Below are 26,712 nucleotides of genomic sequence, written 5' to 3' on the forward strand. Positions count from 1 at the left end.
TTGGATTAACGATCTTCCTGGGTCCTTTCCTTGGTGATCTTCGTCTAATTTGGTTTGAGAGACCTAGGCAGTGTTTGCAAAGCCCGGACAATGTTACCTAGTAGCCACCAAGTATAGAGCTCGAGGAAATCGGCCCCTCAAGCACCACTGGAACACTGCTTCCGATAAAGTGTTTATAGATACCTTCTGAGACCCGCCGGCTCCTAGGCGCGGACGGTATTGGCGATGAAGTCACCATCTCCTTCCGCAGCATCACCGACTGGTTCCATACAAACAGTTGACTACTCTCGAAGTCAATGGTATTCCAGAATTCCCGGAACAAGTGAAGCTGAGACATTCCAATTTCCTAACTAACGCTAAAAGACAGCAAGAGCTCGTAAAGGTGCTCTTCACGATGGAATGTCAGCTAAGCTTATTATATCAGCTCGAAGTCTTCTACTTTCAATACGCCATCATCCACCAACTTCATGGCTTCACCATCCATAAGTCCGTGAATATACGAATCTCCAAGTAGGCGGCACACGAACCGCGAGGTAGCCTGGCTATCATTATGTTGCACAGCTCGAACAATGAAAGGCACCTTACCACCGGCAAGAATGCATATGTGATCGCCAATTTCGACTCCAGAAGGTGCCAATCCCATGTACCCTTTCCGCGAAATGACAAATCTCCGCCGCACCGTCGTTTTTAATATATGATTGTCAAATTCAGTCACCCTCTTCATGAAGCCAGCCTCTTCTCTTGAAACACGCAGAACTGTACGGCCGGCAAGCCTCGTGTACCTGTATGAATGGGAGGTCAGTATTAATTACTTGTTTTCGACCAACAGTGGTTAATGTTAGTTTTTATGTGTGCAAGAAAAAAGTCGAGGACTAGATAAGGCTTTTAGAGCAACATACCAGTACGCGAGATGTACGGCACGTTCTCTATCACCAGCTCGCCTGATGAGCCGGACTTTCCCTTCGCCTAGGATAGTGCGTGCGCGGATATCCAGACACAAAGTTCGCCAAAATGCCTCGGACACCGTGTCTCCTCCGACGTAACCCTTTCCTGGATCTTTCTCCATTCCTGCCATCCTACGCCAGTCTTGTATGATATCCACATCGGGAGTAAGGTATTGTTCATAAGATTTATTGCTGATTTCTTCAATTGTGTCACAGCACACTCCATTGACGTGCAGCCTGCCGGCTACCGTATCTCCCATAGACTTGTAACTCAGTGTACCACATGCATTGTAATGGTCTAAAAGAGGGGCCTTGTATCTTATGAGCTCGATGTCGCCTCCAGCTTTGTTATCTATGATTGTCCAGTCTGGTACCCAAGACGGTACATCTTTTGGCCAGTTCACCAATCCATCTGCGACTGAAGGACGCTTAGAGTTGGCTGGTTTCGAATGGAATATATGGCTGAGTATATTTAGATTGTTATTATGGGAAATAATGTCCCGTGTGGCCAATTCGTACACCTCAGCCTTGCTCTTTCTATAGTCGATTGAGGATTCTTTGATACCGCAAGATATCCCAAGGAGCCCGTAAACCTTATCAAGAGGGTCTGTCGCCTGCCTATGTCGAAACATCAAGGCGACCTCATCGAAGTTGTAATTTCGAGTTCTCAACTGGAACTGACGTAGTTGTAGGATATTTTCTGTCAAAGTCGTGACGTCTCTTGACACGACCACCCTGTTCTTTGGAGCCATCAAGCTGTCACAGCAGTGGGTTTTCGAGACGTGTTCTGTGTAACTTATGGCCATGTTGGTTAAGACATGGCTGGATAGGCGTGTCTTCCCTCGATAATATATTATCTGCTTTGCAAGGGCAGCCTCTTGAGCCGTCCATATGCGCGACCACCAGTCATGGCGTAGGAAACGATACAACCTCAAAAGTTCAAAGTCTATATTTGGGATGGCGCTCCAATGTAACCTTCGATCACTGCCCAGCCTTTCTATCATTTCAATGGTTTGCTCATCCTTTTCTTGGAGTGGGCCAAGCCACACGACTACCTGAGTAGCACTCGAATATACCCGTTGCATCAGCTGCACCTGAGACCTTCGTTCATCATCGTCGCCTTGGTTTATACAGACGGCATCAACCCACAGTATGCGCTCTTTTTCATCATATCTGAGGTGCCGAAGGGCCGACTCCAAGCTCCTCGTGACTTTGGTTTCCTGCCCACCAAGAATGATCGGTAGAGGATTGTCCTTCTTTCCCCATACGTACGAGAGCGCCTCAAACGCATTTGATTCATCTAAGGACACGGTGAAAAGTTCGCAATGTATCTCATCGAAGTCATGGCCAGGAAGTAGACGAATTAGCCTAATCTGACTCTTCGATTGATCAAGTTTGTCGTACATATTGTGTTATTTTGATGAATTCGGTCGTAGGTGTTCTGTGTGATGAGTACATAATAGCGAAACACGCATTTATCGCAGGCGATTCCATTATGATTTCTTGGGACGTCCACGTAAGATTGTCCTAGGCACACCGAAGCTTGGTCAGGCATCAACGGTCTGCGCCACAGCTGAAAATTAGTAGCGTCAATCATAGATCGCCGTTTACGCAAGACAGTAATTGGTGCCAACAAAACTGTAGGTCGGCTTCGGCTTTTCAACACGACCTATGACCTGTATGTATGTAAGATAGGCATGAAACTGTCGGAGTTAGGTTCCGACGCAGGACCTAGTTCAACAGGCCATGCAAAGAACACAGGTTCCAGAGTCGAAACCCCTTCTCTCTTCTCAAATTAATTGAAGCAATATTGCAGTACAATCGCCATGGCATCCCTACATATTGCAGTTTTGTTTGGTAACGAAGAGTTGACCCGGTCCCTTCTTGAAGAAGGCTACGATGTCAACGCGTACGACAAGCGGCTTGGAACGCCGCTATCAATAGCGATAGTAAAGGGTTATAGGTCAATCGTCAGGCTTCTTTCTGAGAACGGCGCGGATCACAACGATGAGCGGTTCACATCTGCCCTTATTGATTCAAGAATTGACGAGTTCAACGTGCCTATCAACATTTTCAACCCGCACAATAAGGATAAACCTCTAACGTCCACGTTACAAGACCGTTCAGAAAGTCCACTTCACGTTTCCCAACCCAACGCAGAGGAGGACAGAGAAACAGATTCTATAAGCGAAGCAAGCATTACATGGAATACGGGTCAAGACTTAAACATAGGCGCAAGGTCTAAAATTAAGTTGTTGTTCCGGAATGGGTCTGAATGGGAAGAAGCTCCCGCTGATGAAGCGACACCCTTAACTGGCGGCTTGGTTCCCGTCGAAAGTACCTACGCTGACTATGCTGTTGTGCAGTACATGAATCGCGACGATGGAAAAGGAGGATGGTTCACTTCCAAAGTCGATATCAATGGCTCTAAGCTTTGTGGTTTCCTTTCGCGGGTCTTGGAGAATTACCCCGAAGCCGGCATCGGCCAGACCAGAACGACTTTACATCCCGATATTGTGGGAAGACTGGACCCTGACCTCATAGGACTGTTCCATCGGATGGAGCGCTACGTTAAGCTCTGCGAAAACGAAAGTGATGACGAAACAAAAGAAAAAGCCAAACTCTTGCTCCAAATGTTGAAAGTAATATGGCATCCTCTACAGTATGCCGTGAATGAATCCGAAGCCACCGGCCTCATGAAATGGGATCACTTGTGGGCAATATACCGACCTGGCGATATAGCAATTTACAAAGACAATGACGAATGGTCGGCCGCCAAGATCCTTGAAGTCGAAGTAATCCCAGAGAGCTGGAATCACCCACCCTATTACAAAGTGACGGTCAAAGTGGTAGATTGGAACGGTTCCTACAGTGGCTATAAAAGAGAGGCTTACATGATCCGAAAGTACGACGGATCTAAGAAGGTGGTTGATCTCGAGATTCATCCACTTTCTTACGAGCCCGACCCCAAAAAGGTCAAAGAGAGATTAGTCAAAAGGGGCCAGAAATTCCAGAGTCTCAGAGGATGCTTTTTTAGGACCAGGGAGGATTTCAATGTGACCCGAGTGAGAAATCATTACTATCACTTTTTCCTATCTTTGCTACCTACTAACCAGCGGCATTGGCACTACAGAGAGTTATAATTGATAATTACGCCTATCATAAATTCGAGACAGGCCATGTTCCCACATATACAAAGCTGAGCGGCCAGTCACCAACCGACGAAGACAGTTCAGATTCTGAGGATCATGTTGAAGTTGGAACACGGGGGCTGTCTGACTTACCTTCCCATATAACGAGGGCTTCACCAACTCAAAGCGAACGCAACGAAGATCTTACGCCGCTTACGGATGATGAATGCTTCCTCTGCGTACCTACGATGAAGGGCTTCGATGTGCAGGAGAAAAAGTGGCGTGAGTAAACGCTGGTTAGATTATGAGCAATTGCTGATATTTCCAAGACGATATACAAGTCGATTGTCTCGAAAGTATTACGTGGAATGACGAGGCGTTCAATCACCTCGCCATACAGGACAATCGAAAGCGACTGATCTTAGCTTTTGCGAAGCAAAAGCAAATTGAAAATACGGAGTTTGATGACTTCATTGCCCGGAAAGGTAACTCTCCAAGATCTAGGTTGATGAAAATACCTTTTTTGTCATCGCTTTTAACAAGATTATAGGGAAAAGTTTCATTATCCTCCTCTGCGGACCTCCAGGAATAGGAAAAACTCTAACAGCAGAGTCAGGTATAAAAGCTACATCACGATGAGAAGAAGTTGCTGACGAAGATATACAGTGGCGGAGCGGACTCGAGCTCCCTTATATACTCTTAGTGCCGGTGATCTGGGTACCGAAGCAAGCAGCGTTGAAGGTTCTCTGAAAAAAGCCTTGGACATGTGCTCACTTTGGAAGGCAGTCATGCTTATTGACGAAGCTGATGTCTTCCTCGAAGCTCGTAAGACAGACAACTTAGAACGCAATGGACTTGTTTCAGGTACGTAAGGATCCGATTCCAGTCGGCAAGTGGTAAATCTTATTCTTGTATTAGTATTCCTTCGCCTGCTCGAATACTACAAAGGAATTCTGTTCCTAACAACAAACCGAGTATCGACGATTGATGCGGCATTTGAGTCTAGGATCGATCTCATCCTCCCTTACGATGAATTAGATCAGGCAGCACGACGCCAGGTCTGGACCAATTTGGCCAACCTGCTAATTGATGGGAGCCATGAGCTTAGCGGCGCTGATTTCGACGAGCTCAGTCAACAAAAGCTGAACGGCCGTCAAATCAAGAACACGGTCAAAACGGCTCTTATGTTAGCCAACAGTGAAGGAGAGAAGTTGAAGATGGAACATTTGAAGATTGTCTTGGAAGTTCGACAGCAGGCGGCAGAATACTTGCATAGTAACCAGTAAATATTACCATGTAGTCCAATTGACCTACAATCGACCTGCGATTGATTTGTTGTGTAATTTGCAGTTGTCCTTGGAATCTAATTGAACTGCAGTTGAACCTGTATTCAACCTGCCTGTCGGTTCAATTGACCTGTGCAACTACGATTGACCTGCGATTGACCTGCGATTAGACCGTAGTTGATTTATAGTTCAACCTGCAGTCTAGTTGAACAGCTGTTGAACCTATGGTTTAATTGAACTTGTACCTTAAGTTTATAAAGGGATATTATAGATTTAAACTTTTAAGTTCTTAATAAAATTCCTTATTAAAAATTTTTTATCGTAATAATTTTTTAAAATTTAGTTTTAAAATTATATAATATTTATAACGGTTCGTACCTTTTTAATGTGGTTTAATTTATAAGTGTAGTTTAATTTTTATAAAATTATATTTTTAATAATTAATAAGGATAACCCGTGCGTTTTATTTAAAGTTATTTTAATTTTTACGGTATTACGTATTTTTTTATAAATCTTTTTTTTTTTAAGTTTAAATAATTTAATAATTAATTTAAAACGTTTTAAATTAAATTTTATTATATATAATTAATTAAATTATTATAATATTAATAAATTTAAAATAATATAATTATTAATTAAATATAAAAATAAAAAAATAATTTAAAAATTTAATTATTAAAGTTTTATAATTAATTAAATATAATATAAATAATTTTTAAAATAATCCGTTTATAAATAATAAATTTTAAATAAAATTTAAATTTTTAAAATAACGATAAAAAATAAATTTTACGTATAAACCACATTTAAAAAATTTATTTAAAATATTTATTTAATTAATTCTTAAATTTATTTTTTAATATAAATTAAATTAAAAACTTAATAATTAATTAATTTTTAAATTAAAATAATTAAATTAAATATAAAATTTTAATTTATTTAAAAAAATATTATATATAATTTATTATATTTTTATAATTTTTTATTATTAATTTTTTTAATATAAATAATCGATTAAAATTTTTTTTTTTTTATTTAATAATTATAATTTTAATTAATAAATTAAATTAATAAATAAAAAAAAAAATTTATTAAAAGAAATAATTTTTAACAATTATACGTATATAATTATAAAATTAATATTTTTTTTCGAAATTTATTTATTTATTAAATTAAAAAATATTTTTATTAATATTTATTTTTAAACTTTAAATTTTATTATAATAAATATAAATGTTAATATATAATTAATATATATAAAAAAATTTTTATAATTATATATATTTATTTATTTAAAAAATAATAATAAAATTTTTTCTTTTAATTTATTTATTTAAATATTTATTATTATTTTTAAAAATATAAAAATAATTAAAAATAATTAAATTATTAATATAATATTTTCATTTAAAATATATATAAAAGAATTTAAGTTTAATATAAAACCTTTTATAATATATTTAATTTCGTTTATTATTTTTAATAATTAATAATTATTTTCCGTTAATATTAAAAATATTCCGTAAATAAAATATATATATATTAATATTTTCATTATTAAATTATTTATTATTTCGTATATTTTTTAAATAATTATAATTTTATTTAATAATTAAAGTTTATATTTAAATAAAAAAATATTATTAAGAACGTTAATAAAATAAAATGAAAGTAAATAAATGGTTAATTATTTTAAGTTTTAATAAAATTTAAAAAATTTTAAAAAATTTTATATATGTTAATTATAAATTATAATAATTTCTTTTTTTAAGTATATATAATTAAGAAATTTAATAATTATTATTAATGCGGTAAAAAATATTAATATTTTTATTAATTTTTTTTATATTTTTTATATATTTTAAAAAAAATGTATATATTTATTTTTAATAATATTATAATTTTTAATTATATTAATGTTATTAAAGTTAGTACGGGGGGAATAAATGTTATTATAATTTAAGTTGTGAATATAATAATAACGGTGTTATTTTTAAAGGTTAATGGTGGTTTTTTTTTTAAATTATATTTTATTTTTAAATCTTTAATTATTATTAAATAATTATAATTATAAATGTTAAATAACTTTACAACGTTTTATAATAAAAGTTTTTTTAAATATTATAAATTATTTATTATTATATATTTTTTTCATTTAATTAAATATTTTAATATTAATTTTCCTTTTTATTTATTTATTTTATAATTTATTAACTTTTTAATTTTATATAATTTTTATTCATTATTATTATTTTTAATAATAATATAACCCGGTTAAAGTTTTTATTTTTTATATAAATTTAAACCTTTAAATAATTTATAAAAATATATAATTAAAATAACCTTATAAATCTTTTATGAATTTATTATATTTAATTTATATATTAATAATTTAATTTTTTTTATAATTAATAATAAATTAATATATTAAATATTATACTTTTAATTTTTTATATTTAATAACTTATATCCCTTATAAAATTATAAATATATATTTTTATTAATATAAAAAAATATTAATTAATATTTAAAGTTATAATATAATTTTACATTTATTAATATAAAATCCATTATAATTTTAATTTTTTTTTAATATTATTTATATAATATTTTATAATTTAATATATTTATTAATACTTTAATATTATTTAATATAATTTTAAATTTAAAACTTAATATTACTTTATTAAATAATTTTCCTAATATTAATAATAAAATATTATTTATATTATATTAAAAAAAAAAATAATAAAACTTATAATATATTTAATATAATATAATAATAATAAATAATTAACTTAATTTTTTAATTCTTTTATTTATTTTATTTATTAATTTAAAAATAATAACTTATATTTATTATTAATAATATTTTTATATAAATAAATAAAAATTACCATATCTTAAATATAAATTTTAAATTTTAATTTAAAATTATTTTCGTTAATATTTCTTAATTATATAATATTAAAATATATAATAATAATTTAATTTATTTTTTTATATTATACATAATATTTTTTAATAATAAAATAACTTTTTTTAAATATTTACATATAATTATAAATAAAGCGTTAAAATATATATATCCGTTTAAAGTAAAAAGTAAACTTTTATTCGAAACTTTAAAAAAAGTTATAATAAAATCTTAAATAATTATATTATATAAAATTATTAATGAATTTATTAATTATATTTCGTTATAAAGCTTATTTTAATTAATTTAATTTTTATAATAATTTAAATACCATTAAATATATTTTTATATTTTTTTTTATTATATTTTATATTTATATATTTTTAAATTTATATAACATTTTTTATATTAAAATAATATTTATCGTTATATATTATTTATAATATATTTTTTATATAATTTAATAAAATTAATAACTTATATTTCTTTTCCGGATTCACATAATAAAATAAACCATTTTTTAATTTATATTAAATTTATTTCTTTTTTTCGTTTTTTATATCTTTTATTAATAAATTTTTTAATTTCTTTATTTTCTTATTTTTTTTATAACTTTTAATAATCCTTTTCTTAAACTTATCTTTTATTTTAATTTTTATTATAATATATATATTATTTATTATAATATTATTTATAATATTTTTAAAAATAAAATTTTCCTTATTTTTTTTATATTATAAATCGTTTTAAGTTAATAATTAAAATAAAATATTAAAAATTAAATTTATTTTTTTAATTATATACCATATTTTTAAATTAAATTATAATAAAAATATAAACATAATAATAAGTTTTATATTAAACTTATTAATATTTATTATTTTAAATATTTTTTAATTAATAATGTTTTTTATTAATTTATAATTTATTAATATAATCGTAACTTTTATATAAAATTATAATTAAATTTATATAAAGTAATATAATTATATTAAACATGTTATTTTAAGTTTTATAATGTTATATTTTTTTTTTACCTTTATAAAAACTTTCGAATAAAAACTAATAAAATAAATTTTAAAAATAAAAATATTACTTTTATTTTATTTATCGTTTAAATAAAATATTATTATTTTAAAACCTTATTATTTTAATATATTTATTTTTAAAAATATACGTTTATTAAAATTTTAATAAGTTAAATTAAATGGTTATAATAATTAAACTTATAAAATTTTAAAAACAGTTTTTTTAATTAACGTTAATTTAAATAATATTTTTTTTTGTGTATAATTTTTATTCGTATAACGATGTTGGTATTTTTTTTTTACTTTTTTTTTATATTAATAATATTATTTTTTTATTTTATAAAGGTTTTATTTTTTATTAATAATATAAAATATATTTTTATAAAAACCTTATTATATTTATATATATTTTAAAATTTATAAATGTTATAAATATTTTTTTAATTATAATAATTATTTCCTTTTTATTAATTATAAATCCGAATAAAATAATAAATTTAAATTTAAAAAAAGATTTTATAAGGGTTAAAATAAAGTTAATTTATTAATATATTATAAATAATTATTATAAATGTTATTTATATTTTTTTTTTAAATTATTAAATATAATTATATTATTAATATATATTATATAAAAATGTTTAAAAAGTTTTAATTTATAGTTTATAAATTTTTACGTATAAACCGGAAAATTTTTAAACTTTATTAATATAATATTAAATATTTTTAAACCTTTTAATAATATAATAATTATTTTATTATAATATTACTTAACCATTAATAATTAATAAAAAAACCTTGTTTTATTAATAATATTAAAATATTTCTTTCCTTATATTTTTTAAATGATTTTTTTAAGTTTTAATAATAAATATATATTTATTAATATGTTTTTATTTAAAGATTTTAAATTAATAATTATACGTTTTTTTTATTTATTATTAATTATTTATTAAATAATAAAATATAATAAATTAAATAAGGTAAATCTTTTTTATTAATTTATTTTATTTATGTTATATATACCTTTAAAAATTTAATTAATAAACTTATAATTTTATATATTTAATAAATAAATATATTTAAGTTTATATATATTTTATTAATTATTTATTAAATTAATAATTATTTTTTTTTTAAATAAATTAATAACACTTTTATTTATTTAATAATTATGCCGATTTATAAGTTTTATAAAGTGTTTCGTAAAATAAAAATTTTAAATATATATATATATATTATTTTTATTTAAGATTTTAAATATATTAATTAATATTATCGTTCTAAAAAACAAGAAATATTTTTTAACAAATTTAAGTTAAATTTATATAATTTTTTATATATTTTTAAAAATTTTCTTATTTAAATTAAATGTTTTATTTAACTTTAAATATATTATAAAAATTATAATATAATTAAACTTTTTAATTATTAAATTTAATTTTATATTATTTATATATATATTTATAATTTAAATTATATTAATTTTTTTTTATATTATTATATAAAAAAATTTTCTTTATATTTTCGTAATTATATTAAATTTTATTTATATTAATATATAAATATCTTTAATTATATTATTTATATAAAATATATTTTTAACACATTTTAAATTAATTATTATATATATTATATTAAAATAATTAACTTTAAAATTAAAATTTTAATTTTTTAATAATTTAATATAATTTATAAGTAATATAATAAAAGATTTTACCGGTATAATTATTTTATTTATTAAAAAAATACGCTTTTATATTATTTTTTAATAAGTGATTTATATAAGTATATAAATATTTAAATATAATATTAAAATTATATTAATTTACGAATAATTAAAAATTACTTTATATTTATAAAAAAAGTTATTTTTTAATAATAAGTTTAACGGTAAATTTTTTTTATAAATCCATGTTTTTATTAATAATTATATAATATTTTTATAATTATATTTTAACTTTTTTAATATATTAAAAAAGAATTTTATTTTCTTATATAAAATTAATCCTTATAAATTAATTTTAATTATATAAAAAAGTTTTTTAAATAAAAATGTTTTATAATTTTAAATAAATTTATTTAATTATTTCTTATTTATTATTTAATTATTTACGTTTAAGTTTATATATATTATTAACTTTTTTCCTTATTTATTTAAAATAATAAATTTAAAATTATTAAATTTTTTAATATTTAAATGTAGTTTTTATATTAATTAAGTTTTATAAATATTTATATTTTTATTATAAATATATTTTTATAATGGTAATAATTATAATATTAATAATATGATACGATATATTATATCCGTATTATTATTTTATATTTTAAAACTTTTTTATTTTTAAATAAAAAACTTATTTTTAATATTTTTTATATATAATAATTTATATTTAAAATATTAAGTTTTTATAAATGCCGGAATAAGTAAATATTTAATGTTTTTATTTAAGTTTATATTAAAATAAATGTGTTTTTTTAATTTTTAATTTTGTTTTTTTATTAAAAAAAAGCCGGGTTTTAAATTATATAATTTATATTATAAAGTTTAATAAAATTTATAAAAGGATAATAATTTTTTAATAATTTTAATAATAATAATAAATAATAAATATAATAATATATATTTATTAAAATAAATATGTTTAAAATAATTTAATTGTGTAGTAAATTTACGTTTATATTTTTTATATATATGTTTATTTATATTATTAAGTTAAGTTAAGTAAAATAATATATTCTTATTAATTTTATATTTTTTTAAGAAAAAATATCCGTTTTTTTTTAATATATTTTTTATTTTTTTTAGGTTTTTTTTATTTATTTAATAAGTTATTTTATTTTTTAAAAAAACTTATCCTTTATTATTATAATTATTTTTAACTTAATATCGGAACTTATAACCCGGTTTATATATATTTTTACATTAATATTTATAAAATTATAAATTATTATAACGTTATTTATTAAATTTATTTTAATTTTTATTAAAATAATGCGGATAATTTCGGTTTTAAGATTTATTATAAAACTTGTAACGGTTTTTTAAACATTTATAATAATAATTACGCGAATAATTATTATTATAATAACGTTTTTAATTTTTTAAACGGTTATATAAATTATTATAACGATTATATTTTTTTTAATAATTTTATTTTTAATTATTTTTAATATTTATAATTATAATAAAATTTATAATAACTTTTTAACCGGGTATTAAAATTATAATTTTAAGGAATATTTTTTAAATAATTTATTTTTTAAAAAATATTTTTTTTTTTAAGTTTAAATTTATTATAATAAAATTTTATAAATTATTTAAAATCATTTATAAACGTTAAGCTTTTATTTATTTATTAATATATTATAAATAATTATTAATATAAACCTTAAATATTAATAAATTAATAAAAATTTATAAATTATTATTTAAAATATTATAAATTATTAATATTTATTAATTTTCTTTGGTTATATAAATATTATAATAACATTTTATAATTAATATAACTTAATTTTTAAAGTTTATTCCGTAGAAATTTAAGTTTTTTAAATATTTTATTTATTAAATTATATTTATCGCATTATAAATTAATTATTTAAATTTATTAAATAATTTTAAAAAAACATATTTTACATTTTTTAACGTTTTTTCTTTATTTTTATTATTAAATATAAACGTTTATTAAAATTAAGTTTAATTATATAATAATTAAAAAAATTTTATTTAAATTTATTTAATACGGGATTTATTCGAATATTATGTTTTAACTTAATTAATAAATAAATAAATTAATTATTAATAAGTTTTTTTCTTAATAATTATAATTTTATTAATTTTAATAATAACATTTTAAAAGTTAAAATAAAAATACCCGATATTTTTAATGTTTTATTTTTTTAATTTTTTTTATTTATTTTTTAATTTTACGTTTATTTTAATTACATTTTAAATATTATTTAAAATTAATTATATATTTATTTTAAAGCTTTTTTTTATTATATATTTAATTATTTATAATAAAATAATAACTTATTAAATTAAATAATATTGTTTATTTTTAATAAATGGGGTGAAAATAAATACGGCCGGAAAAGTAAAAATTAATAAAACTAATAAAAGTAACGGTGGTACGGTTAAAAATAACGCGTTTATAAAAAGTATTAATAAATTTATAAATAACGTAAATAACGTTAATATAAAATTAAAATTTAAAATTAATATTATAATTAAAATAATCGGTTTAATAAATTAATTTATTTATATAATTTAATTAAATTTAAATTATAAAGTTTAAATAATTTAATTTATTATAATTATTAATATTTAAATAATTTAATTTATTATATATAATAACGTTTAAATAATTTAATTTATTATATATAATAATATTTATATAATTTAATTAATAATAACGGTTAAAATTTAAATTATTTAATTTTAATATTAAAATATAATAAATAAAATAATTTAAATATTTAAATTAATATAAAATAAAAATAATATAAATAATAAAATTATTAATTTTAATAATAATATAAATATAACTTTTAATTTTTTAATATTAATTAACGGGGTTTACGTAAATTTTTAAACATTAATAAATTAATTAATACGATAAAAAATTAATTTAATAAAATTAAATTATTAATAAAATAATTTTATATTAATAAAACGAATAAAATTAATTAATTAAAATTATTTTTAAAAATATAATTAAAATTACGGTTAAAATTAAAAAATTTAATTTTATAACGTTTATAATTATTATAATTAAAACGTACGTAAATAAAAAATAAATAATTTTAAAATACGTAAATAAAAAATTTATATTTAAAATATTTATAATTAAATTATTATAAATGATTTAATTATTATAAATGGTTTAATTATAATTAAATTTTTTTTTTATTTTTTTTTACGTGGTTTAAATTTTAACGTTTATTATTATTAAATAAATATTTATTATAATTAAATTAATATTAATTATAACTTTAATATTTAATATAATTAAATTAATAATTACGGTGGTTTTAACGTTTAAAAATTAAATATTATAAATTATAATAATAATAATTAAAATAATAAAATAATAATAAATAAAATTAATAATAATTTTATTATTAATTTTAATTCGTTTTAAAATATAAATAAAAATAAATTAATATATTTTATAATAATTTAAAATACGCGTTTTTATAAATATAAATTAATAATTTATTTAAGGTTAAAAAAATTAAAAATATTTAAAAAATTATAAATTATTTTAATAAAAATTTAAATTAAAAAAATAATACTTTAAAAATAAAGAGCAATGCTAGCCGCGCAATATGATGTTGCTTATCTCCGCCGCGCAGTGCCGCTAATAATCGCGCTAGCGTTCGAACGGTGTGTAGAACACCCTCTAACGCTGTACTTAGGTTCAATCATTTATTTCTCGCTCAATACTAATTCAAATCTCTTGCAATTACAATAATTCAAAAATTCTCAGTCTACTCTATATACAGCTCTATTTGCAGGACATAAAACGGGCGTTTGAAAGAGATATTGAACGTTGAAAAGATCGGTCGGATTGAAGCATTTCCAACACTTGCGACCGCGATCTAAGTACTCCTCCAACTTCAACTTTGAATATCTTTGCAAGGCGTATCTTTTAGGTCCTGCAAGTAGGACTATATATAGAATGGATTGAGCGCTTTTATTATATTTTAATTATTGGAAATTTGAACAAAGATTCAGTGAGGAATAATCGATTAAAGTTGATTGAAAACAAGTTGTGTGTCGGTGTGGCAAAGGTACATTCAATCATATGACGGTTTGTATGGGAGCAGAGGTACCTGATCTATACCTCTTTCGGACGCGCTTTTTTAGCGCTACTGCGCGGCGGAGATAAGCAACATCATACTGCGCGGCTAGCATTGCTCAAAATAAAAAACTTTAACGAAATTAATGATTTTTATTTTTTTAATAATAAATAATTTCTTAATTAAAATATTTTAAAAATAAGTAATAAAAAAATTATTAATGTAAATATATAAAAATTTATTTTAAAATATAAATAAAAATAAAAATAAAACTTAAAAATATAAAAATAAAATAAATATATAAATTAAAATATATATAAAAATAAATAAAAAAATAATATATAAATTATAACGTATATAAAAATAAATGGAAAAACGGCGTATAAATTAATTATATATAAAAATAAAAAAAAATTTAAATAAACATATATAAAATTTTAATAAATTTAATTTAATATTAAAATAATTATTTTAATTTTATTATTAATTATACACGTTATATAATTTATAATATCTTAAGTTTTTTTTAATAATTAAAAAAAAATAAATTATTAAAAATAAAAAAAATAATAAACGAAAAATAAACGAATAATCGTTAATATAAATAAACTTTAAATAATATTAATTTTTAATTTCGTCCGGTTATTTATATATTTATAAAATTTTCGTATAAATTAATAAAATTAATATTTTATTTTTATTTATATATAAATTTTTAAAGCTTTAATAATTTATTTAAAATAAAAAAATAAACGATAAAATTATAACTTTTAATGCCGTAAAACCGTATAAATAAAAATATACGGAAAATATAAATTAAAACATTATTTTATAATAAACGGTAAATATTAAATATTATTTATTATTTAAAAAATAATACGGAATTAAAGTTATTAATTATTAAAAACATTAATAAAATAAAATAAAAATAAATAAATAATTAATTATTTTAAGTTTTAATAAAATTTAAAAAATCTTAAAAAATTTTATATATATTAATTATAAATTATAATAATTTTTTCTTTCGAATATATATAATTAAAAAACTTAATAATTTAAATTATAAATTTTTTAAATTAAAAGTTTTTTAATTTTTATAATTATAAAAAATTTAAATTATTATTAAATAAAAAATAATTAATTAAACACGAATATAACGTTAAAAAATATTTTATATACCGTTCGAACGCGTTAACGCCGTTTTAATAATATTACGCGGCGAAAATAAATTATATTATATTACGCGGTTAATATTATTTAATATAATATTTAAATAATAAAATTATAATAAATATATTTCGTTATTTAAAACATTTTATAAATATTAATTAATAATAATTAAAACTTAATAAAAATAAATTAAAAATATTAAAAAATTTTTTAATTACGTTATATTAACGTTAATTTTTAAAAAAATATTAAAAATTTTAAGTTTCCGTTTTAAGTTTTTTTTAATATTTTAATATAAAATATTATTTTATATTAAAATAAGGTTTTTTATTAATTATTTTTATTATTTAAAAATTTAATTATTAATTTTTTTATTTTTTAAAAAATTATTTATTACTTTAAATTTATTTATTAAATATAAATATTTATTATAAAATTTAAATAAACTTTTAAATTTATAAATAAAAATATAATAATAAAGTTTAAATTTTATATTTTAAAAATTTTTTATTATAATAAATATTATATTAAATATAAAATTTAAAAGGAAATTATATTTAAGTTTATAATAAATATTATAAAACGAAAGAAAATATTTTATAATATTAAATAAATTATATATTTAATTTTATTTATTTATGTTTTATAATAAAACTTTAAATATTTATAATAATATATTTTTATTATAAAAAAATTAATTAATAATAAAAATTAATTATTATTTACCGTATAAATTATAACTTTTTATTTTTTTTATATTAATAAAAAATAATTAATTAATTATAAAAAAACATTTTTATTAAAATTAAAAAAATTTTATATATATATTATATAAAATATTTATTAACTTTCCGGGTAATTTTTATTAAAAAATAACGATAATAAAAGTAAGTTTAATATATTTTTATATAATATTATATTTTAATATAAATTAATTTTTTAAACGAAAAATTTAAGTTTTTTTTTTAATAAAATATTTCGTTTATATTATATTAATTTAAATCGGAAAATAATTTTTAAAATATTATATAAAGTTTAATTTTTATAAAATTTTAATTATAAACTTAATAAAAAATAAATATTAAATAAATTAATAATAATTTTTTAAATAATAAAACTTATTAAATTTTAAAAAACTTTAATAAAAATAATTTCACATGTAAAAAAATCGGTTATAAAATAATATAACCGCATGTATTTTAATATTTATAATAAAAATTATTATTTTATTATAATTAAAAATATTATTTATAAAATAAAAAAAAATATTAATAATTTTTTTATTTAAAGATTTATATTTAATATTTTTTAAAGTTAATTTTATAATATAAATATAAAATTAAAAAATATTCCGGAAAAATAAAAATAAATTAATTTATTAATATTTAAAGATTTAATGGATTATAATAAAAAAAATTTAAGTTTTAAAAAATCTTAAAATTAATTAAAATAAAATATTATTTTAATATTTTAAAACCATGGAAATATTAATATAATAAATAAAATAAATGAAAATAAAAATTAAAAATACGTAACTTTTTTTAATATATAATAATTAAAAATTATAAAAATTTATAAATTAAAACAACGTAAATAATTAAATATTAAAAGTTTAAATTTAATAATTAAAATAAAACGAGTTAAATAATAAACTTAATAAATTATAATTAATTTAAATGTTTAAAAAAAATTACCCGGAAAATAATAAACATTAATAATTTTAACCGGAAATTAACGTTTTATAATTATAAATTTTATTTTAATTACATTCGTATTAAAACTTTTTAATACCATATTATAAAATTTATTTTTATTTTAAAAAATGCGATTATTTATCCGATAAAATAAATAATAAAAAATAAAAATATATAAACGTAAATATATCCGCGAAATTATATATAACGTATACGTTTATTAAAAAAAACTTTATAATATATTTTTATATATTAAAAACGGTCGTGGTTTTTTTATAAACGATTACTCGAATTATAAAAGTAATATTATATATTTTAATATAAAAAACGGGGAAAAATTTCCGGTAAAAAAAAAAAATATTATAAATATAAAACTTTTAAAACCGTTTTAAATTAAAATAAAAAAATTTATTAATATATATAATATTATAAAATTAATTTATAAAATTTAACTTATAAACATTTATTTTTTAACCCCGGTAAAATTAAAATTTTAATTTTAATTAAATAAAATATTTTTATTTTAAAAATTTAATAAAATTTAAATATTTATATAATTTATATATACTTTTATACGGCTTTAAAAAATTATAATAATAAAAATAATTAATTATTTTTAAATTTAATAATATATATAATTATTATAAATATAAATAAAAAATTATAAATTATTTTAATATTAAAAATTAATTTTTTAAAAATTTATAAAAAGTTTAAAATAAGTTTTTTAACGTGCGGAAAAAATTAATTTATTATTTATTTAATAATATTTATTATTATTAAAAAATCGGATAATTAAAAATATTTTTTTTTATTCCTTTTAATTTTTTCCGCGTTTTAAATATAATAAATAAAAAAAAATAATTATTTTTTAAAAATAATAAAATATTATAAATAAATACCGTAAAACTTTATAATTTTTATAATATATTTTTAAAAAAAATAATATATTTGTTTTTTTAATATTATAAAATTATAAAATTATTTAATTAAATTTATAATGGAAAATATATTAAATTAAATTATTTAAATATTTATTAAATATTTTAATAAATAAAATTAAAAAAAAAAATTTTAAAATTTTTTTTTAACCGGGAAATAAAAATAAATATTATAATTTTAAATTATTAAATATTAAATTAAATTAAAATATAATATTATAAATAAAGTTTATATTTTCGTTTATAATTTTATTTAAATTAAATCGTTTTAATCGTTTAATTTATAAATAAATTATAAAAAATAATAAAATTAAAAAAAAATATTTATAAACGTTATAATACGTTTTTTTTATTTTTTTTTATTTTAATTATTTTTATAATATTTTATTTTATTATATATATATTATTAAATAAATTGAAAATAAATTTTATTTTTTAAAGTCCGAAAATAATAATAATATAAAAATTTATTCGTATATTTTTATAAAAAAAATGTTTTTTTTTCGGAAAATAAATATAATTATAATTTAAAAATATATTTTTTAATTAATTAAAAATTTATTAATAAATTTTAAAAATTAATATAATTATTTTATTTATTATATAAAATTAATATAAATTAAAATATTATTTATACGTATTTTTAAATTTATATAAATTTTAATTTTATATTAAAATAATTTTATTAAAATAAAAAAAAATAAATTATAAATTAAAAATTAAATATAATATAAAATAAAAAATTAAATAATTTAAATTATATATTATTAAAATTTATTTAAATTAAAATATATAAATTAAAATAATTAAATATATAAATAAATTTTTATAAATAAATTAATTATATTTATTTTTATATAATTTTTATATAAATATAATATTTTAAACATATAAGTAATAATAAACCGAACCGAAATTAAGTAAAAGCGGCGAATGCGCTATGCCTGATTCGTTAAAAAACAAGGTCGATATAAAACCAATAACCCCCCGTTGGTCCCTGAAAATTCTCAAGGCTGGTTGGTTAAGGCAGCTGCTAGGTACTCTAGCCCGCTAGCCTGCGCTAGATTTGCAGCACAGCCCCTTGTACTATGGTAGCAGCAACAACAGACACGCAATCTTTGTACGAGCCACGTACTGTACATGAGCCCATATTATTTTGCACCTAAAGTGCTGCGCGTCAACCGTCCTTCAAGGGTACCTGTACATATACTTACCGTACATTACAGCCTATCGCGCCTTATTTACTGCGTATTTTCGCAGCGTGACGACAGCGATTAATGGGTCCCTTTAACATTTACCATTTGGCTGTGTATTTGTCCTGCCTCATTACATAATAATTTTAACAAACACGAAGGCTGCTGAAACGAGAACGAAAACCTCCAAAAGCAAATAACTGCACTTCTCATCTTTTCCCCATTCCCAGTTTTTTCTTGTATTGTTTGTTTTCCATCTTTCTTTTCCTCAGTTAGAAAGTCACCATCGTCAATGAAATAGGCGACAAAACCATCACACTAACATTCGTTACGTCGATTGGTTTACATCTCCCACATTCGTTTCGAACGTCCGTCGAGACATCTCGCTTCGTCGCATCGCATTCTATCGGGTCCAAGCCAAACTCTTAATATATAGTAACTCGGTATATTTAATACCGTGTTGGAGATACGACATTCGCCCAAGAAAAGAGCAACAAGAGGGAGTTGAGAAGAGGGGAGAACAAGAGAAGAAACCGGAAAGACGGTATTCAGTGCGGGCCACGTTCTCTCTCTTTTCCCTTCTGCAATTCTCATTACGAACGCTCGGATAGAGAAGGGGAAGAGGAAGTAAAAAAAAGAAGGGAAAAAGCGACCATGGCCGCCAACGAATACTACAACGATTCTTCTCGACGCTACAACACATATGAGCCGTCTCTGGCCTCCGAGCCACCCTCTTACACGTCGCAACCTCAGCACCAAGATCGGCCTAATGCTAACACAGTATCTCCGTTCGAGAGTGTCTTCGACGATCATGTCTACCCCACCAACTCGCAATCTCACCAGACACCCGACTCCTCCTTGCACAACTTGGACAACAGCCAGCAGACTTTCGCTTATGATACGAGATACCATGGCGCCGCTCCTGGCGATGTTTCACCCGTAGGCACAGATGATATTCCTCTGCGCCACCAGAACAACAAATCCCCTGCAGGCTTTGCTGTTGATTCGAACGACCATGTCTACGACACTACCGACCAGGAGGCTGGCCATCGTGGTGCCTCTAAGCGCAACCTACTGCGTTTTGGTGAATTGGGTATGTTGGGGTCCGAGAAGAGGAGAATACCGGTTATGGTCTATCTATTTTCCTTGATTCAGGTTGCCGTGTTTATCGCCGAGCTGGTCAAGGCTGCCCAACTCACCGGCTCTCCTATCCAGACCCAACCTTCATTCAATCCTATGATAGGTCCTTCGCAGCAAGTTCTCATCAATATGGGCTCCAGATTTGTTCCGTGTATGAAAAATGTCGATGGTGTACAAAACTATCCGTCTCCGGGCTTCGGCTGGCCTTGTCCCAACACGACGACGTCTGACCCCAACGATGGCTCGAACCAGTGTACCCTTTCCGAACTCTGCGGCTTTGCTGGTGTCCCCAACCCCGAGTGGGACTCCGTGAACGGGCTTAATCAGACCCCGGCACCTAATCAGTGGTTCCGTTTCATAACTCCCATCTTCATGCATGCTGGCATTATCCACATTGGTTTCAATCTTTTGCTTCAGCTTACCATGGGAAAGGAGATTGAGAGAGCTATTGGCTCTATTCGATTCTTTCTCGTCTACATGAGCGCCGGCATCTTTGGGTTCGTTATGGGAGGCAATTATGCCGCCTCCGGAATCTCGTCTACTGGAGCCTCGGGATCTTTGTTCGGAGTCATCGCCCTCACCCTGCTCGACCTGCTCTACTCGTGGGGCGAGAGGCGCAACCCTGGCAGGGAGCTCTTGTTTATCGTCATCGAGATTCTCGTTTCCTTCGCTCTTGGTCTTCTCCCTGGCCTGGACAATTTCTCGCATATCGGTGGCTTCATCGTCGGTATTTGTCTCGGGATCAGTGTTCTTCATTCCCCAAATGCTCTCCGCCGCAAGATTGGCGAGGACCATTTCGGGGGACCTTCGTACTCTACTGTAGGCGGTGGTGGCATTACCAGTGTCGCCTTTCCTGCCTTCTACAGGAACCCCGTAGGCTTCTTTAAGGGCCGAAAGCCATTGTGGTGGGCCTGGTGGCTTGTCCGCGCCGCGTTTCTTATACTTGTCATTGTCGTCTTTATCGTGCTGCTCAAGAACTTCTACTCCAACCAGAACAACTGCAGCTGGTGCAAATATCTCAGTTGCCTGGTGAGTGGCTCCGTCGTATTTTTTTAACCCGTACTCCGGGGTAATGCTAACGTTTCGATAGCCCGTCAATAACTGGTGTGATATCGGGAATTTGACTATTTCAACCTCGTCTACCACGCAAAAAAGAGGTGTCGACATATTTGCGCTCGAGCAGGTAGCCAACTTTTACTCGTGAAACAAGGTCCTCCTTAATCTTGAACATAGTCGATGAACGTTGATAGGCGGACTGTGGATTTATGATACCCCCACACAGGCCTGATATTGCGTGAGAATGTATGGTATTCGAAGAATGATGGGCTATTTGGAGCCTGGGTTAGCGCAGCGGACTAAAAGCTCCCTTTGAGTGGAGCCTAACTGGATGGTAGTGTGCGTTAACCATTTGGGGCTCCGACGCGTTGCTGCGTCACTATAATTGAATATACTGATGCGGAATGAAATCAACGAATCTTATGTACAGAATAATCATGGGTGTGCTTTGCCATATGGTTGAGCCGTATACTATGTAGTTTGCATGGGAAATGCTACTATTCGGCATGTTAAGGGGCGCGGTTTTCGGTGAAGTAAATGACTCGCTTTGCAACCTTAGAGGTAGCATCATCTATCCCGGGGCTCCTATATAGTATAGGAATTGACAGTACAGCACGGACTTTAGTAAGAGTCAATTAGGATGATGACCTGTGTGACTCGTGCTCGTAAATTGTGGTTGGGAAGCCCTCGGTTTTACCTAGGACATCTAGATAATAAAGGGCAAACCACCTCTCCACATATACTTATCAGGCAAGGTTATGCCATCGCTAGGGCCTGGTCTCAAAACCTAGGGAGAGAGTACTGGCCCTTGGGTTATTCATGTAAGGCTTAGGTTTTGATTTACGTGATTTGTGATACCCATCTTGAGGACCATGCTATGCAAAGAAACGGTCATTCTCTCATTAGTCGCATTAAATTAGAACATGGCTCCTACGGCATGTATGCTGACTGCGGCCTTCATTCCTCCTCATCCGACAGCAGGTCCTCTACTATTGAATCCGCCTCACTACGACGAATCGTGGAATTAGAGACGTCAGCCTCCTCTTCTATATCCTCTTCTCCCTGCTCTTCCTTGATCACCGGCGCTGGGACGACGGTCACATCTTCCGTGATGGTCTTGTCATCAGGGGCAAGGGAAACGCTCCTACTGGCGCTACGCCTAGACATCTTGTCTTGTTCCCCAAGCTGGTTCACGATTTTGCCTAGGTTCACGTGAATCTTGTAGAGAGCATTCCTGCTTGTGGCATCCGACAGGATATTCTCTTCGACTGCTACTGATATGTCTTCATAGAGACTACGAATCTTATCTTCTGAAGAGGCTGGTGAGATGTATAATTTCCCTAGTAAAGGCGCGATGACCTTTTTCTCTTCCTCTGCGTTACTGTTAGCATGATTGACGGTGTTGAGTAAAGGCGTGGCACTAACTGCTAAAGTTGCTATTCAACTTCTCAAGAATATCCCTCGCCAGGTCTAGATGGACATCTCCATTCACATTTTTCTTGTCTGCATCCATAGGGATGCCAGGCGTGTAACACTTTCGAGGATCCGTCCAGTCGACTAAACAGGCGCCGATGGTGTTGAGGCTAGCCATCTCGTCACCGACGTCCATGTCGTCGTCATCGATGCCTTCCCTAACGTTGTAGAGAGCATGTAGGGCATCGAGTGCCACGGAACCCATGAGCTCCTGGTTTTCAGCTCTCGAATAGCAGAACACGGGGAGGAAATAATTGAGCGCTTGCCTAACACTCTGGTTTCCTGCGGTCGAAGGGTCGAAGTAGGCAACTATCAGTGTCTTGAGAAGTTCCGACGATGTATCGTGGTCTGTTACTACGCGGCCTAGCAACAATTTGCAGACAGCAACAGTTGCCGCGCCCTGAACTTCCGGGTTTTTAGAACCAGAACGGAGTGCTCGGACATACACCTTCAACAGTGCCGGGTTTGCCGAGAGTAGTTGCGCTCCGTGAACATTCAAAATATCAGTTAAAATCTGGAGTGCAGTGATTTGGAGAGCGGAATGGCCCTTGCTAAAGAAGTGCATAAAAAGAGTCAGATTTTCTTCGGCGAGCGGCCGGTCGAGGAGTGAACATAGCCCTAGACAAACTAATCCACGTTCCCGAACCGGAGCTTCGTGGCTGCGGACTGCAGGGACAACTAGATTATTGAGCATGGACACTAAGTGGTCGTTCTCCTGGAGAGTCCCTTCGACGTTGGAGAGCATGCATTGGACGATGTGTAGGCATTTCATGTTGATCATGATCTCCCTGATCGCTTTCTCCCGGGCTTCCTCCTCGCTTATGCTAGTGTTTGCGCCGTGTTTTCCATTCTTAGTGGGGGTGCTGTCGCCGCTGACTTCGGAGCGTGCCGAATGGAAACTCTCCTCACCATCGCCGACTGCAGATTCATCATCGACAATGGTGTCGTGGACGTCCGCAACCGCCTCAAGCACGATACTGCAAAATTCCTTTTCGCCCGCAGTATCCGGGGCGCATATATCTCGAAGCACCTCGATGGTTAGTTTAGTAATCTCATCAGGCAGCTCAGGTATGGACAGAGTTTGCCGCAACAGGGCAAACATCTTGCGTCGACCGACTTCGTCCGAATAATCCAAGGTGAGAATAATGTGTAGGAGTTGCTCGACAATGAACTCTTGTTCGACCGTATCTTCTTCCTCGTCTTCTTCCGTGTTGTCCTGGCTGCTAACTCTCTTGATGGCTTCAATTAGGACATTTAGGTAACGTTCGAGAAAGAAGGCAAGCTTAGTGACCTCGGGAAGTTTCTCCTCGATCAAAGACTCGTACTTCCCATTTCCTTCGGTCCGGCAGAAGTCGTTGAAGCTCCGGGCAATGAAAACTGATTCGGCACTGAGAGTCTCCCAGAAACTGTCATTAAATTCCACGGCATCTCGGTAATCCGGCCTTCCTTCCCAAAAGCCCTTCATGGCTTCCAAAGCAACACCATTCTCAACGCCAGAGTTGACAACATCTATACGTTCAAGCAATTCGAGTAGCCCATCCAAGGTCGGGGGGGCAGATGTAGCCGGCTGCTCGCCATCCTCGGGCGGATTGACGCCGGCACAATCCTCAATCCAACGCTCGCGGAATAATCTTCCGGCAGCCTTTCGGACATTCTCATCTCTATCCCGCAGTCCCCACCGGAGCAACTTCTCTCGCATCGAAAGGGAGAGATGTCGGAAGTCGCCGAGTGCAGGTAGCAATCTAGAGTAAACTGCGCGGCGAGTGGCTGGATCTTGGTCTCTAGCCCTTTCTAGAAGATAGGGGAGAGTGTTCGGAAGAATCGGTAGGTTGACAAGAAGCGAACGCCTCACGTCGGCGCTGGGGTCGTTCTGTAAAACCTCCAGAAGCTTTTCGAGCAAGCCGGTCTCAGCGTCGTCATCACTATCATCCGAATTGACCATGCCCTCAACTTGGTTGCCGGCCAATCTTCCGAGACCGAGCACAGCTTGTGAACGAACCATAGCTTCCTTGTCGCGGATCCTCTTCAGGAGGCCATAACGCAACTTCTGGAATAAGTCGTCATCAATGGCGTCCAATGAGTTGATGACGTGGGAGATCAGTTGGGTTGATCTATATCTGACGAACTTGTCCTTAGCGGTTAGCAAAGGCAAGATAGCTTCCATGACCTGAGTGGTGAGACGAGTGCTTGGAGTTTCGGGCATGGTACTAGCATCGACGTCTTCTTCTCCTAGTAGCTCGTTGTCCTTGTCATTGGCATGTCGTAGGAACAAACCGACGAAGCGTATTGTCTTCTCGCCGACGCCCTCGCTCTTTTTCACAGGCATGGCTCTGAGTACGCAGCGCGAAAATTCGTTGTTGAAGTCGGTTTCATTGAAATCAGTAGAAACGGCCTTCTTAGGACGTGTCGGCTCATAACAGCAAGCCTCGTGAATCTTACGGAGGTTGACGACTAGTTTCCTATGAGTGGCGGTGGTCTTCTGCGCATCGCGGAATATTGCGCATATTTGCGTCCGCAGTTCATTTTCGGGGGCCTCTTCGGGGATGTCGACGCTGGAAGACGATACACGGGATGCGGCAGAGGCGCGCGAATTCCCCGCCGCGTTGGACGCTTTATTAGATACGGCAGCAGAGCTGCGCGCAGACCTTGCGGACACTCGAGCTGGCATGATCGCGGTATAGATCAACTACATGTGCGGATTCCAGGCGCTTGTTTTGGATGACTCGGGGTACAACGTAAATATTGTAGACACTATGCGCCCGGGTATAATATGATATGGATTTGTTGTGTACGATGGCAGAGATGAGAGAGGGTATCGTGATAAGTTATGAATAAAATTGGTGGGAGGTTTTATGAATCTTGGAAGTTATTATGTCACATCCCACATAGACGTTGTAATGTTTGTATTTGCGGCGCGACTTCCAATCC

The 26,712-nt window shown here is 27.0% G+C and overlaps 4 protein-coding genes across 4 annotated transcripts; 2 read left to right on the forward strand and 2 right to left on the reverse strand.

The window, feature by feature from the left end:
* Window positions 1-324: 324 nt before the first annotated feature.
* F4807DRAFT_470010 (HET-domain-containing protein) lies at window positions 325-2,350 on the reverse strand (the record flags this gene model as incomplete). The annotated part of the gene is made up of 2 exons (XM_048002776.1): window positions 325-782; window positions 900-2,350. 2 exons carry the CDS (start codon window positions 2,348-2,350, stop codon window positions 416-418), a joined length of 1,818 nt encoding a protein of 605 aa, XP_047851055.1. The 3' UTR covers window positions 325-415.
* A 227-nt stretch (window positions 2,351-2,577) lies between these two features.
* Window positions 2,578-5,418, forward strand: F4807DRAFT_438357 (uncharacterized protein). Its single transcript, XM_047999112.1, has 6 exons — window positions 2,578-4,009; window positions 4,078-4,357; window positions 4,405-4,560; window positions 4,626-4,691; window positions 4,742-4,939; window positions 4,994-5,418. The coding sequence occupies exons 1-6, from the start codon at window positions 2,771-2,773 to the stop codon at window positions 5,359-5,361; spliced, it is 2,307 nt and encodes a 768-aa protein (XP_047851056.1). The 5' UTR covers window positions 2,578-2,770; the 3' UTR covers window positions 5,362-5,418.
* Window positions 5,419-20,107: 14,689 nt separating this feature from the next.
* On the forward strand, window positions 20,108-22,930 carry F4807DRAFT_438359 (rhomboid-domain-containing protein). Its single transcript, XM_047999113.1, has 2 exons — window positions 20,108-22,284; window positions 22,346-22,930. The coding sequence occupies exons 1-2, from the start codon at window positions 20,770-20,772 to the stop codon at window positions 22,457-22,459; spliced, it is 1,629 nt and encodes a 542-aa protein (XP_047851057.1). The 5' UTR covers window positions 20,108-20,769; the 3' UTR covers window positions 22,460-22,930.
* A 169-nt stretch (window positions 22,931-23,099) lies between these two features.
* Window positions 23,100-26,676, reverse strand: F4807DRAFT_438360 (condensin subunit Cnd3). Its single transcript, XM_047999114.1, has 2 exons — window positions 23,737-26,676; window positions 23,100-23,684 (listed from the first exon to the last, which is right to left on the reverse strand). The coding sequence occupies exons 1-2, from the start codon at window positions 26,450-26,452 to the stop codon at window positions 23,269-23,271; spliced, it is 3,132 nt and encodes a 1,043-aa protein (XP_047851058.1). The 5' UTR covers window positions 26,453-26,676; the 3' UTR covers window positions 23,100-23,268.
* Between the last annotated feature and the right edge of the window lie 36 nt (window positions 26,677-26,712).

Source organism: Annulohypoxylon truncatum (genome assembly GCF_022578515.1).
Source record: "Annulohypoxylon truncatum strain CBS 140777 unplaced genomic scaffold F4807scaffold_33, whole genome shotgun sequence".
NCBI classification, from domain to species: domain Eukaryota; kingdom Fungi; phylum Ascomycota; class Sordariomycetes; order Xylariales; family Hypoxylaceae; genus Annulohypoxylon; species Annulohypoxylon truncatum.

What these genes read in the sequence shown, in the direction of transcription:
- F4807DRAFT_438357 (XM_047999112.1), top strand. Translation starts at nt 2,771, where the DNA reads ATGGCATCCCTACATATTGCAGTTTTGTTTGGTAACGAAGAGTTGACC. An exon ending in TGACTTCATTGCCCGGAAAG is followed by an intron (nt 4,561 to 4,625) that starts GTAACTCTCCAA and finishes ACAAGATTATAG; the next exon opens with GGAAAAGTTTCATTATCCTC. An exon ending in AACTCTAACAGCAGAGTCAG is followed by an intron (nt 4,692 to 4,741) that starts GTATAAAAGCTA and finishes GAAGATATACAG; the next exon opens with TGGCGGAGCGGACTCGAGCT.
- F4807DRAFT_438359 (XM_047999113.1), top strand. Translation starts at nt 20,770, where the DNA reads ATGGCCGCCAACGAATACTACAACGATTCTTCTCGACGCTACAACACA. An exon ending in GCAAATATCTCAGTTGCCTG is followed by an intron (nt 22,285 to 22,345) that starts GTGAGTGGCTCC and finishes ACGTTTCGATAG; the next exon opens with CCCGTCAATAACTGGTGTGA.
- F4807DRAFT_438360 (XM_047999114.1), bottom strand. Translation starts at nt 26,452, where the DNA reads ATGCCAGCTCGAGTGTCCGCAAGGTCTGCGCGCAGCTCTGCTGCCGTA. An exon ending in GTTGAATAGCAACTTTAGCA is followed by an intron (nt 23,685 to 23,736) that starts GTTAGTGCCACG and finishes ACAGTAACGCAG; the next exon opens with AGGAAGAGAAAAAGGTCATC.